The sequence below is a fragment of the Lissotriton vulgaris genome, unplaced genomic scaffold, assembly GCF_964263255.1.
Source record: "Lissotriton vulgaris unplaced genomic scaffold, aLisVul1.2 SCAFFOLD_905, whole genome shotgun sequence".
Lineage (NCBI taxonomy): Eukaryota > Metazoa > Chordata > Amphibia > Caudata > Salamandridae > Lissotriton > Lissotriton vulgaris.
In genome coordinates this window covers 550079-563418 of record NW_028255199.1, presented here as the reverse complement: position 1 = coordinate 563418, position 13340 = coordinate 550079, and the positions used below count along the sequence as shown (strand labels likewise).

At 45.3% G+C, this 13340-nt stretch overlaps 1 protein-coding gene across 1 annotated transcript in view; it reads left to right on the top strand.

Moving 5' to 3' along the window:
- AHCY (adenosylhomocysteinase) overlaps nt 1–13340 on the top strand; it is a 124497-nt gene that overhangs the window by 49547 nt on the left and 61610 nt on the right. The window contains exon 3 of the mRNA XM_086951910.1: nt 2222–2297. Within this exon, the coding sequence (XP_086808036.1) occupies nt 2222–2297 (76 nt within the window). The remainder of the gene's footprint in view (nt 1–2221; nt 2298–13340) is intronic.

The window sequence follows — 13340 nt, the reverse complement described above, 5'->3', positions numbered from 1 at the left end:
CACTGTGCACTCAGTTGAGATTAATCTCTGAAATTTGTTTCCCAGATGACCATTTTCTCAATGTCAAAAATGCCACAATGTCGACCCAGAGCGTATAAAGGGTACACAATTTGAAATTTGGGTCCCTAGGATGAAGGCTTTTAAGGTGTACTGGAGAAAAAAGTGAAAACCCCATCCTGATTGATTTGCATAAGTGCTACCCTGTAATAAAGCTTACTCCCCAAGATGCCCAGCCTGATTGGGCCAGGGGAATCTTTAAAAAAAATGGCCTTGATGCCTTATATCTTCTCTAAATTAAGCCATCGGAGTGTCTAATTGAAAGGATTGGCCATGACATAGGCAGATCACAGAAGAAATAGAGGAACTTGGTTACTGTAATGTTGACCAAATTTACTCTACTGGAAATTTTGAAACAAAGGTACATTACTCCTTCTTTTGACAGTAATGCGCGTACGAGCTGCTGCTATGTACTTGGGTTAAGGAGGCATTTATATCTATACTTGAATTAAGATGCTATTTCTTCTGTGTAGCAGGCATTGTCTGTTTCGATTATTGGTGTAAATGGGGACATTGCCTGCATAAAGAGTAATGCCTTTAGTACACCTCCAACATTTAAGAGAGGTACTCTTCACATTCTGGAATGGGAACAGTCAAAGGATTCATAGACCTGCAAAAGAGTTGTGAATGTAGGTAGCTGTTCATGATTCCCTGTTAATTAGAAAGTTGCTCAGCGTTAATTCTTGGAATTAAACGACTCTTTTCGGACTATCCTCGTATCCTGGGAAAATTCCATGTGTCCTAACAGTCCGGAGAAAGCCCTCGTGCCGGACACCTTTTGGTGTTGAGCTGAATGAGAAGAGTGATTGGGCTTTGCAATCCAATGACTGTGGCAAGAATTGGTGCGGGTTGTGTAATCTTGGCCTTCAACAACCTCATGTGACCTCATGGAAAATAAATCCCTCTGTCGTAATAGAAGGGCGACTAGCAAGCGTCAAAACATTTTGATGGGCAGGTTGGGCCTGTGCTCTGGAGGTAGCTTATTCAGTGTGGGAACACTACAGTTCTGCAGAGTCCATGAAGGAGGAAATGTATTCCCTGCGTAATTTCCTGGACAGGGACGCAAAAGCTAAACCCTGACACAACCATGTATTTGTGTTCTGGGTCACACTCTTTTTTGCAGTGCTTTTCCGGAGAAGCATACATACTGGAATTACTAGTATCTGATCCTTAAGAAGGGTTCTGAATAGCAGTAATGAAGAACAGATTGTCAGAGCTTGGGGTGGGGAGGGGGTATCCCTATTAAGTCCAGCGATAAAACGAGGGCCTGCCAAGCATGTAGCACTGACCACTTGGCAAATATTAGAAGGCATCTTTGTGACTAAACGGAGCAAGACCAAATCTGGCCACTGTTTTGTACAATGCCTGGTCTCAGGCAGTTGTTACTCGTGACCACTGTCGTTCACTAGCTGTTAACAAAGGGTCTGATTGACAAATCCTCAAGTTTATATCGTAAGACACGTGATTGATTCACTGCGGAGAGGAACCAGTTAAGTCCAGCACTTGCCCGGGCTGAATTACTAAAAAATAATCTTAACACTAGTCCATTTAAAATTGTACTTTATTTTTTAGAGGATGAAAACTGGCCATTGCTTCATTGAGTAACGATCAGCGTAATGTTTGTATTTTCAGTAAGGATAAAATGTTTCTTTTGCCCCATTGTATACTCCGCCTCCGATATTTGAGGTTCCACTGCTACGCTTGTGCGGTGCATGTCATTTTGTAAAGATTATTAGGTTTCTTTCTCGGGGTGATATGTATTTTCTCCTTTTAGAAATCCAGAAGTTAGCTTGTTCTTGGTCAGGCGTTTTCAGTTCTGAGCAGGCCCTATAAACTGATTACCTGCAAATGTTCTTTCAAAAGGCTGCATTAAAGACTTGTAATTTGTCAGAAAACCATGCGCTTCTCTTTGACCCCAAAATTAAGAGTTTATGTACATTTTGATGCAGATCTTTTCTCGTTTGCTTTTAACAATCTCAATGCCATTTTAAGTCTTAGACAAACACTATCCTGTACAGAGTTGCGTCTTTACTAAAGTTGAAGCATTACTGAAAGTGCCTTGAACCATTTGTGTCAGCATTGCTTTATATTTATTCACCTGAAAAGGCTGCTTTTTTATTCTGATTCTCGAGAACTAACCTGTGCTCGCCTACACCTTTTGCAGGTGCAGTGGTCCAGCTGCAACATTTTCTCCACTCAGGATCATGCTGCTGCAGCCATTGCCAAAACTGGCATACCTGGTAAGTAACAGTTGAGCAGAAAGATGCCTGGCAAAGGGGGAGGAAATGCATGTATCGCTTGTAGGAAGCTCTCTCTATATGGTATTACCATGAAGTGGTTTTACCGTGCAGAGTCCAGGCGTTCTTCAAAAGTGTACTGGGCTCAATCTAAAACACAAATGACTTCTGAACCAAAAGTCAGCAAAGGTCAGGTGAGTAGCACAACTGCACCACCAGTGGAATGGCGCTGCCGGGTTTAGAGGTCAAAATCTGGGGGTACCTGAAGCCTTACTGTATGTGCTGCCGTAGAGCTCAGAAAAGGTCAACAAACTCTGGACACGAAGTCAGGATCGCTGAGGAGACTGCACAGGTGAGCCACTCTGACTCTGGGCATCTGGTGCAGAGTGGTCAGGAGATGCCGATCTGCCTGGATCTGGGGTCCTTGAAGCTTGTTTATTCTTGGACAGGTCCGCTCTCCATTGGAGACTGGTGTCTTTTTTTAATGCAGCAGTACTCCTAGGGTTTTCAGGTCCCTGGCTACAAGACTGGTTGCAGGTTCGCAGAAACTGGAGACAGGCCGGAAGGGCTGTGCCAAGGCTGTCGCTGTCTTCAGTCTGCTCTACAGGGTAGTCCTCTTTCTTCCTGGGTAGTCTCAGATTTAGTTTCTAGGTGTGGGGAGCCACCTAAGTACCAGATTTAGGGGTGTTGTAAGGGAGTAGCAGGTAGGGCCAATGGGCACCTTACATGGGGTGACTACACCCTCTATTATGCCACCCTCCTGATAAAGGGAGCTTAGACCTAGCCCTGATTGAAGGGTTCCACCCATCTTCAATATGACGGGGACTGAAGGGTGTGCTTCACCTCTCCTCCCTCACCTTAGGGGTTGAGTTAGCAGAGGTGAGTACCCCTCCGATTCCAAGTTTTCCTGCTAGTTTTCCCCTCTCAAAGTGGGGGTATAACCAGGGGCTGCCATATGCTGCTAGCAGTAGAGGCTGGGGGTGGCATTGCAAAGCCTACAAGCCTTTGAAGCTTCCTTCTTCGAGCACTGGCCCATCCTGGGCATTGTTTCTGGTTGTAGAGTGCAGGAACTCTACCCGGGGGCCCAAAACATGTCTGTTGGTGGCTGGCTGCCTACAGCCGGTCAGAGACAACATAACGTAACCGGTGTATTTGTAAAGCGCACGATTACCCGAAGGTGTCCTGGCTGTGAATAACAGATGTTTGTTACCCAACTCAATGGTACTCATTTTATCGACCTCAAGTGGATGAAAGGCGGAGTGGACCTGCTGGGATTTGAACCTGTGACCATGAGGTCAAACACAGGCCCCTGAAGTGGCTGCTTTATTCGACTGAGCCACCAGACCCGGCTTTATAACGCCGGGGTTGGTAGCTTTTCAGGGTGCACCTCTGAGGTGCCCTCTGGGTACATAGTGCAGTAAATCCCACACTGGCATCAGTTTCGATTTATTGGAAGAAGCAGTTTGGTACCAAACACTCCTGTGTTCAGTGAAGCCTTCATGGTGCTGTGAAACTGGATTTACAGAGTTCCCAGCCCATGTACTCTCTGGCTTCCCTGGCACTTAAAATATAATTGAATGGATACATTATTGTAGTGGCAGATCTGCTCATGCAGATATGCCCTCACCTATAGTACAGTGCACCCTTCCTTAGGGCTGTGGGGCCTGCTAGAGGGGAGACTTACATATGCCTTCAGGCAGTGCTGGCTTGCATGGCACCCAGGCAGGGTGCCATGTCAACTTTATTTTCTCCCTTGCAAGGGCATGCAGGCTGCAAGGGCAGTAGCATGGTCCCAGGGGACCCTCTTCAGCTCCCACGCCCTAGGTACCCAGGGCACCATTTACTAGGGATTGATGGGGGGGGGGGGTAGAAGTACCAATTGAGGGTGGTCTTAAGAGAAGCACTGGCACAGGGGACCTGGTTGCAATGACCCTGAGCTCTACAATCAAACCCAAACCAAGCAAAAATGTTGGGACTAACCATGCGAAAAGAGGCACTTTCTCACAGCACTTCATCTTGAGCTAGCTCAGATAGCCTCTGTTAATGCATGGTCCATCTGCCTGCAACCCTCAATTTAACTCTTATCTGATTGTCAGACCCTATTTGAAAGGTCAAGGAGCATGCAGGGATTTACTTTGCCTCAACCATTGTAGTTCAGGGCATATTCCTCTGTTGTCCTAGAATCCACGCTTTTGTGCAAAGTACACTTGCTTCTATGTGCAAGGTAGACCCAGAGTTCTCCAGCAAGTTGTGTGCAGAATTTAGGTGATGTCTATCTCCTCTGGTAGACTTGCCGTTGAACAACCAGCCCTGAATCACAGTAAGTCTTCAAATACCATGCAGAGCTCTCCTTGTCCTGGTCAAGAAGTAAATAAAAATTGAACAAAATGGGATGGTCTGGGTCTCACTTTTATACTATTTTCCCAGACCGTGGATGTTAATCATCTGTCCAGAGACAATAAATCTGTTTGGGGTTGGTCTCACTGTAGATAGTGACAATGGGGGCTCAAAGCTGGAGTACCCAAAACATGAGCACAATGTAGTGTGTATCCTCCTCACCTGGCTGACATAATTCCTGAAGTAGTATTATGGGTGTGAGAAATATGGCTCTGCTTGGAGATCTCCCTCCTAACAGAATCTGGTGATTAATCCTCATTTCCTTTTGCAACCCCTTCAGAATGCAGCTGTTTGTCTGGCTTGTGGACTGCGCAAGCTCAACCATATTTTGGAAGCCAAACATAAGTTACACTGGCTTCAGGGGAACCTGACAATACAGTTCAAAACCCTTTGCCTGGTGAACAAGTCTCATTGGTGAGAAGCCTCCTTCCGCCCTTAAGGCTTGTTAAGGAATGTACCCAGAGTAAATCCTTACTCTCTGCCTCTAAAATTCTTGTACTTGTCCATTAGTTTCAGAACAACTCAATATAGAGTGGAGGGCTTTCTTGCGCTTCCTGGTAAAACCTGGAACCTCCTGCTTTGCAATTCATTACTGATCAAATTTTTTTGATAAAAGATTTAAATGTATCATTTCACATTATCCTTCCTGAGCTGGTTCAATTATTCCTTTATTTTTTCTTTATTACATTATTGTAGTACTAATATGCTGTTCCTATGTACATCTGCTCTTTATAAGTACTTTTTTCCTTCATTCTCCTGCCGGTACCCAAATGGCAGTGCTCAGGAAGGACTAATTGACAACCATTGCTAAAAGGTCCTCATAGAATTTCTAAAGGCAGTTTTGTCTACATCCGTCTACACTTAAGTGTCTAACCTTCTTTTCATCTTGAGGAATGCAAACAATACATGCCCACTGTCTGGTAAAGTTGAATTCCAACCTGCATGTTGTCCTATGGCAAACCAGGGGCAATTCAAGATGAGTGGTTGAGAGTAGCAATGAGAAACTGGAGCCTGCTTTTCATTTAACAGACTCCGGCTTTGTCTTGGTAGTTAAGTGTAAGTCAGCCGAACTATCCTGAGCTATTGATAAATTAAGGTCTCTTTAAGACCATGGATGCTTTCCCTAGATACTCTACCTGTGCACTTGAGCCACCTTTCAGTGTTTAGGTCAGGTGCAGTAATCCATCCCAAAGGGAGAGTGCAGTTACCCCTAATAATACTGCTTTCCTGGTAGCAGTGGACACTCTTGGGGTTTTCAGCGTTTTTATCATAAGTGTTGTAGTTCAAAATTTGGGACTAGTAAGTTTGAAATTCAGACTCCCAGAATTCTTGACGACAGCAGCCAACTCTTGACAGCAGTTTGTTGGAGAGTTTCTTTTAAAATTGTAACTGGACCACAGACAGGAGTATTTTGATAAACTCTAAAATGGTGACTCTCCTCCCTACGAGTACCCCGTGTTTTTTTTTCTCTCTAATACTCCAAATCTTGGAGAGGAACTTGCCGAAAGCACTAAATAGAATTTATTCATGTTCAATAACTTAAAATCATTATATGATGGGTATAAGAAATATTTACAATAGCACAGTTAAAATCAAAGCAAAATATAATTTTTCATTCACAACTTTTGTTACCACCAGCTTAATACATTTTACAAAATAATCATTTAAAATGGGAAATTTGGGATTTAAACTTCTAATTATAGTCCGCCTACGTGTTTGTATATTCCTTTGATTAAAAACGCCTAACCTTTTCCTTTCTGGTAGTAAAATTGGACAAATGCAGACCCATTTAAAGTTTAATCTGATTTTGTACAAAGTCTGCACATTGTTTTTAATGCAACATTGTTCTTTCATCTATTTTGTGCTTTCTGCTATTTTGTTCTTAATTTCATAATCAAGGGAGGGCAGACTGCCAAGGTGGTATAGTAATCGTTCATGCTTAATGAAGTTTGAATAACGCGTCGTAAAATGTTTGAACATGCAAAGTTGCATAGCTATTGATTGCCGCCCAGGCATGTGTGCATATTTTCAATGACTAAGTCCTCATAGAGTGAGTTAATTTCCACATTATTTTATTAATATATTTTTTATTTTTTTAAGTTGTTGGTGGCTGTTGTATTCCATACACTTGCCGGCTTGGAGATTAGTCAAAGCGGATTCCTTATATTAATGTGTGGGAATAATTAATTGTTGCTGATTAGCTCTATCCAGAGCAGTTTATCAGCAGTAGTCTTTAAGTGGCCAGGTTTGAAGCTAATTTTAAGGAATGCTACTTTGTGTGCAATTTTTTTTCTTCACTATTCCGAACTCCATGTGAACTTGTGCAGGTGACGTTGCTTTTGGTAATTGGAATAATATTTTGTAGCATCTTGGCACAATTTTTTCCAGTGTGCGCATCACGCCCTCGAAGTACTTCGCTGTCAACTGATTGGAGGTATTAATTTTGCGTCCACAACTTTAAAAATCTGAGTTAAAAAGGACCCTTCAGTGATATGTAAAGAGTAATAAAAGCAGAATTTAACAAATGCTTTTGCCCTCAACTGCTGTAGATGAGACCAAAATGATCATCGAGCATGTACAGTTTCACACCCAGATATTTTTAATGGGAATCTACATCAATCTGCTTATTTGGCAGAAGCCAAGCACCCTTCTTTTTAGGTCTCGCCTAGGCAGTGCTTGCGCTGTCTCTTTGAGATATGCTTTATACAGTATATGGGCTTTAAGCTCTGCCTATGTTTCACCCATGTATTTTATTGCCTTCTTTTAGCGTCTTACAATTGTTTGTATTTAGTTTATTTCTTTAATACTCTTTCCTTCTCCCTCTTTCCGTCTCTTCAGTTGTCACCTCCCATAAGGACAGCGCCTCTTGCCTGTAACTTTTCTCAGAACGTTTTATTCATAGTTTGTTAGCATTCTTTTCTTAATCACTTTTTAAATTGAGCTGGAGATGTAGGCATGATAGCCCCTTCCTCACTGCACTTCCCAGACACCCTCTTTGTGTTGCAGCTCCCTTTTCAGACTCCCTCCTGCTTCTTATTTTTGGATATAGGCTTTAATTGTGTTTAAAAATGTATATACTTTTTTCCTTTCTCGGCACTCCACCCGTTAGCTTGACAATTTTAAAGCTTAAGTGTGGTGTGCTGCGATTGCTACAAAAGTAAATAAAAAATAAAAAATTGGTAGCTGTTGACTTCTTTTCCATTTACTTTTGTATCAATCGCGGTATGGTGCATTTTTAAAACTCAAACTAACAAAAATATCACTTCCAATAGAAACAAATGAAATCTTGTCTTCAGCAGCAATCCTTCTCTTTATAATTCATTAAATATGCAATACTTTATGTGGCTAGCAGAAATCCCTTCAACTCCACTGGGACACCTAGTAACAGCCTCTGGTAACACACCCTTTCCTTAAGTAAAATTTCACTTACTCTTACTAGGGCTAATGCTGGGATATTTGGCAGTAAAAAAAATCATTAGCATTTTTAGCTTCAATAGCTCAAAATCTCACAAATGAGACATCGCATTGCACATGCTTGTTTCTCCAGTATTAGGGGTGTCTTTCATAGATTCACATGCCTGAATCATTCCCCGTCGTCGGAGTGGGAGCCCACGGTACATAAAAAAGTAGTGAAATATACCCTTAGTACATAAGAGATAACAATATACCCAACCAGGAAGTAAAGTAGCCCTAGCTACAGTAAAAGAAACTTCCACATTAGAACCTGTCCATGTCATTATGTATGGACCAAACTGCAGCCAATCAGGCCACAGCTCCCACCAGCAAGCTCTCCCCAGAGACCCAGGCTCTCAGATTTTTTACCGCACGTCGTGTGATAGGGAGTCCTTCTGAGCTCTGCTCAATTCTTCTCTTGGATAAAGTTTCTTCTTCAAGGAAATGTCTTCTTCAAAATCCCTTTTTAGGGCCTGCGACTCGTGTGGAAAGGCGAGACTGTTTAAGGAAGATCCACACACTCGCTGCATCTACTGTTTATACCCTGACCATCAGGTTAAGGACTGCAGCATCTGTCGAAAATTCTCTCCTAAAACCCTCAGGGACAGAGAGGGTCGCCTGTTGCTGTGGCTGCAGAAAATGAAAAATAAAGATGAGCCACTTTCTGAGGTAGGAAGTTTTGCCTCAGAATCTACCAAGGGGTCGAAAAAACGGAGAGCTGAGAGTACTGTGCCTACTCCGAAAGCTAAGGTGTCTAAACACCAGCTCGCCTCACAGGAGCCTTCTACTTCAAAGGCACAGAAATCCTCTGAGAAATCTGTGAAGGTCCCGAGCTCTAAAAGAACGGAGTCTTTGGTGTCCCCCGTGAGACCTATGACTAAGGCACCAACAACGTTGCCAAATTCCAGTCAGGCTGCCTCTGCCATGACTTCTACATTGACTTTCTCCTCACCTAAATCGACCATGGTGATGTCCTCAGCTTCCTCTCCAACTTTTGTTCATGTGCAGGTTCGACCCATCTCGTCGACGAAGGTTTTCACACCTCTCGTCGACGATCAGACATCGACGGCACTGAAGCAGTCGACGAAGAAATCCTCGTCGTCGTCGACGATTGCTCCGTCGACAAAGAAGACCTCACTGTCGTCGACACCATCGTCGATGAAGATGTCGTCGACGGACCCATCGGCGACGAAGAAGACCCCGTCGACGGACACGTCGACGAAGACGTCGTCGACGAAGGTGAGGATTGTCCCGTCGACGGCCCCGTCGACGACCTCGTCGACGATGAAGACTGCTCCGTCGACGGTTCCCTCGTCGACGACGAAATCCAACACGTCGACGAAGGTGACGCCATCTCTAACAACGAGAGAACCATCAGCTTCTTCATCAAAAGCGACGACACAGAGCTTGATTTTGCCAGGCAATCCATCTACGCCAAAATTGTCGTCTTGTACTGACCTACAGGTATGGTCGGCAAAGACCACTGCCATACCTCTTCCTTCTCCAGCCACTACTACGGCTTTGCTGCAAAAGAGGTCCTCTCAAACAACGCCATTATCGCCGCTCCAGATGCCAGATAGGCTGTTAGATTCTGAAGTAGAATCTGGAGATGAACTGTTTCAAGCGGCGGAAAGTCCCTCTGACTTATTAATACATGTAAAGGATCAGGAGGAAGACGAACAGCAAATCCAGGTACCTACATCGGTACCCACTTCTGCGACAGGAATGCAGATGCCGATGGAACTTTACGAGAATCTGCAGTATATGCTGAGCGATTATTATCGCCGATTCCCGCCTTCGGAATCGGGCGATTCGCATATTACCTCCCCTCAGCCTCGCGTGAGTAGAGGTCCAAGGCCTAATAGGCCGGAAGAGGCACAGGCTACCCGACCTGCCACGCCAGTATCTCCCCATCAACAGGAGGTTGGCGATTCTGATGAGGACACCCATGAGGAGGGGGAGTTGATTAGATCGGACTCGTCGGAGTATGAGGACTACCAGGCTGAATCGCCATCCCCAGAGGAACAACCGAAGGCTGACTCACCGCCGGTGGATATAGCGAACTTCCATAGACTTATGGACAAAGCCACTAAAAGATTTCTGGTTTCCATGGAAGCGAAACAAGATGACTGCTTTCTTTATGATTTCAAGTCTTTGTCTCAGAAGCAGAGTTGGTCTATTCCCATTATAGACTTTATCTGGAAGGAAGGGCTTAAGATAATGGCCACGCCAAATTCTGCTCCCGCAGTATTGCCGAGAGTCGACAAAAAATATAGGGCGCCAGCCTCTTCACCTGCCTGTCTCATCGGCCAAGCTAAAACGGACTCAGTCATTGCGCAGGCAGCGCAAAAAAGAGCTAGGAACCCCTCAACTCAGGTCTCCATTCCAACGGACAGAGATGGCAGACGCCTCGATTCCATTGGTAAAAAGGTCTCCACTATCGCGGCCACCACGGTTAGAGCTGCTAATTCTTTAGCAATTCTTGGTAGGTATGACAGACAAATGTGGTCTGACATATCCCCATACATCCAAAAATTACCTGAGCCAGACCGCTCTGAGGCCATCAAAATCCTACAAGACGGCGAATGTGCGTCGTCGGAAATTATCGACGCTGCAGTGGACGTAGCGGCCACAGGTTTTAGACAGTTGGCAGGAGCTGCAGTGCTCAGACGAGAAGGATGGTTAAAATCTACGTCTTTTCGCCAGGAGGTACAGGCCAAAGTTTTAAATATGGCTTATGACGGCGAATTCCTGTTTGGCTCGCATGTGGACGAAGCCTTACAGTCCATTAAGAAGGATACAGAAACGGCACGTTCGTTGGGTACTCTGCAGTACCGTAAGTCTTCCTTTCGTGGGGCAAAAGGAAGGGGTAACTTCTCCAACAGAGGGGGCTATTACCAGCAACGCCCATATCAGACCAATCAAAACAACCAAAGGTACCAACCTTACAAACAACAGCCTTATGGCCAAAGGCGGAGCACCTTTACACAATCCAGAGGAAAATCCACTTATCGAGGTAGAGACAACGCCAACAAAAAGTGAGGAAAACATCCTGCCGCCACTCTGCCTATGCCAGCCACGAATTGGAGGAAGAATATCCCTGCATTACTCTCAATGGTCCAAAATTACAACAGACAGATGGGTCTTGGATGTAATCTCAAAGGGTCACGTATTGGAATTTGTAAAAGCCCCTCCAAATTCGCCCCCAAAAGGACCACCCCCAGCACATCTCAAGGAGCTGTTCCTCCAAATCAATGCAATGATTCGGAAAGGGGCAATCGAGAAGGTACCTCAACATCAGAGGGGTCAAGGGTTTTACTCTCGTTTCTTCTTGATACGCAAAAAGTCGGGGGAGTGGCGCCCCATCCTCGACTTGCGTGCCCTCAACAAATTTATCAAGCAATTGACATTCAGAATGTTGTCACTGCAGGAGATCCTCCAGTTTCTGACGGAAGGCGAACATATGGCAACCCTGGACCTACAGGATGCTTACTTCCACGTACCCATCTTCCCCAGGCACAGGAAGTTCCTAAGATTCAGAGTGGCCGGCAGGGACTTTCAGTTCAAGGTCCTTCCCTTCGGGCTACGTTCAGCCCCGAGAGTATTCACCAAGATGTTGGCACCGGTGGCGGCCCACTTACGGTTGCAAGGTATCCAGATTTATCCTTATTTGGACGACTGCCTTATCAAGGCCAATTCCTATGCCACCGCAAGCAGTCACGTCCAAACATGCCTGTCTCTATTTCAAGACTTGGGTTTTTCAATAAATTTCGAGAAATCATACCTGACACCGTCTCAGAAGACGTCTTTCCTGGGAGCGACTCTGGATTCCAGGAAAGCTCAGGTTTTCATTTCAAACGAAAGGCAAGCCAAGATCCAGGACCTGGCGAGAGCACTCCTCAGAAGAGAGTGCGTTTCAGTTCGACGATTAAAATCTTTCCTGGGGATGTTGTCATCATGCATTCTCCTGTCTCCGAACTGTCGTCTGAGAATGAGACCACTGCAAGAGGAACTCGGCCACCAGTGGGTGCAAGTATCCGGTTCCTTCGAAGATGTCATCGTCTTAACACCTCGAATGAAACACGCAATTCGGTGGTGGGCTCTGGCACGCAACCTGCAAGTCGGCCGCGCCTTTCTAGAAGAAGTCCCCAGTTTCGTCGTCACCACGGATGCCTCGCTGGAAGGTTGGGGCGCTCACCTTCAAGGGATGACAATCAGTGGCAAATGGAACGCACAACAAAGGACATGGCACATCAATTTGTTGGAGTTGAGGGCCATTTTCCTCGCCCTGAAATCATTTCAAGTGACTCTGTCAAACTCGTCCGTGTTGATCCGAACAGACAACACGACGAGCATGCACTACCTGAACAAGCAGGGGGGCATAAGATCGGCCCGTTTGTCTCAGCAAGCTCAGGAAATCTGGAATTGGGCCCTGGAACACAATATCAACCTGACGGCAGTTCATGTCCCGGGAGTAGCCAATGTCCTGGCAGACTCCCTAAGCAGATCCAAAAGCAGCACTCACGAGTGGGAACTGCATCAGCCAGCTCTGGACCACATTTTCCTGAGATGGGGTCGCCCCGAGATAGACCTATTCGCGACCTACCACAACAAGAAATGCACCCATTTCGCGAGCTGGACTCCTCACAAGGAGTCGTGTGGGGACGCTCTCTCTCTGAACTGGAAACAAATCTTTGCCTACGCCTTCCCTCCGATCCCTCTGATCCCCAAGGTCATCAACAAAATGAGGAGACAACCGTGTCGTCTGATTCTAATTGCCCCACGGTGGCCCAGACAATACTGGTTCACGCAGCTTCTTCTCCTCTCAGAGTGCGATCCAGTTCAGCTGCCTCAAATTCCGGATCTTCTGACTCTACAAGGCGGAAAAATATATCATCCAGACCCTCATTCTCTAAAATTGTCAGCTTGGCTCCTCAACACCATGAGTTCGCGCATTTGAACATTCCTCAAGACTGTCAGGAGGTCCTGGACAATGCTAGGGCGCCTTCCACGAATAAAACTTACAGGCTCAAGTGGAAGCGGTTTTGTGCTTGGTGCAGGACTGTGGGTTTACATCCTATCCATGCTGAACCAGACAAGATTTTGCCCTTCTTTTTACATCTTGCTAAATCGGGCTTGGCACACTCTACACTCAAGGTGTTCTTAGCGGCAATATCGAGATACCGACAGGACGGT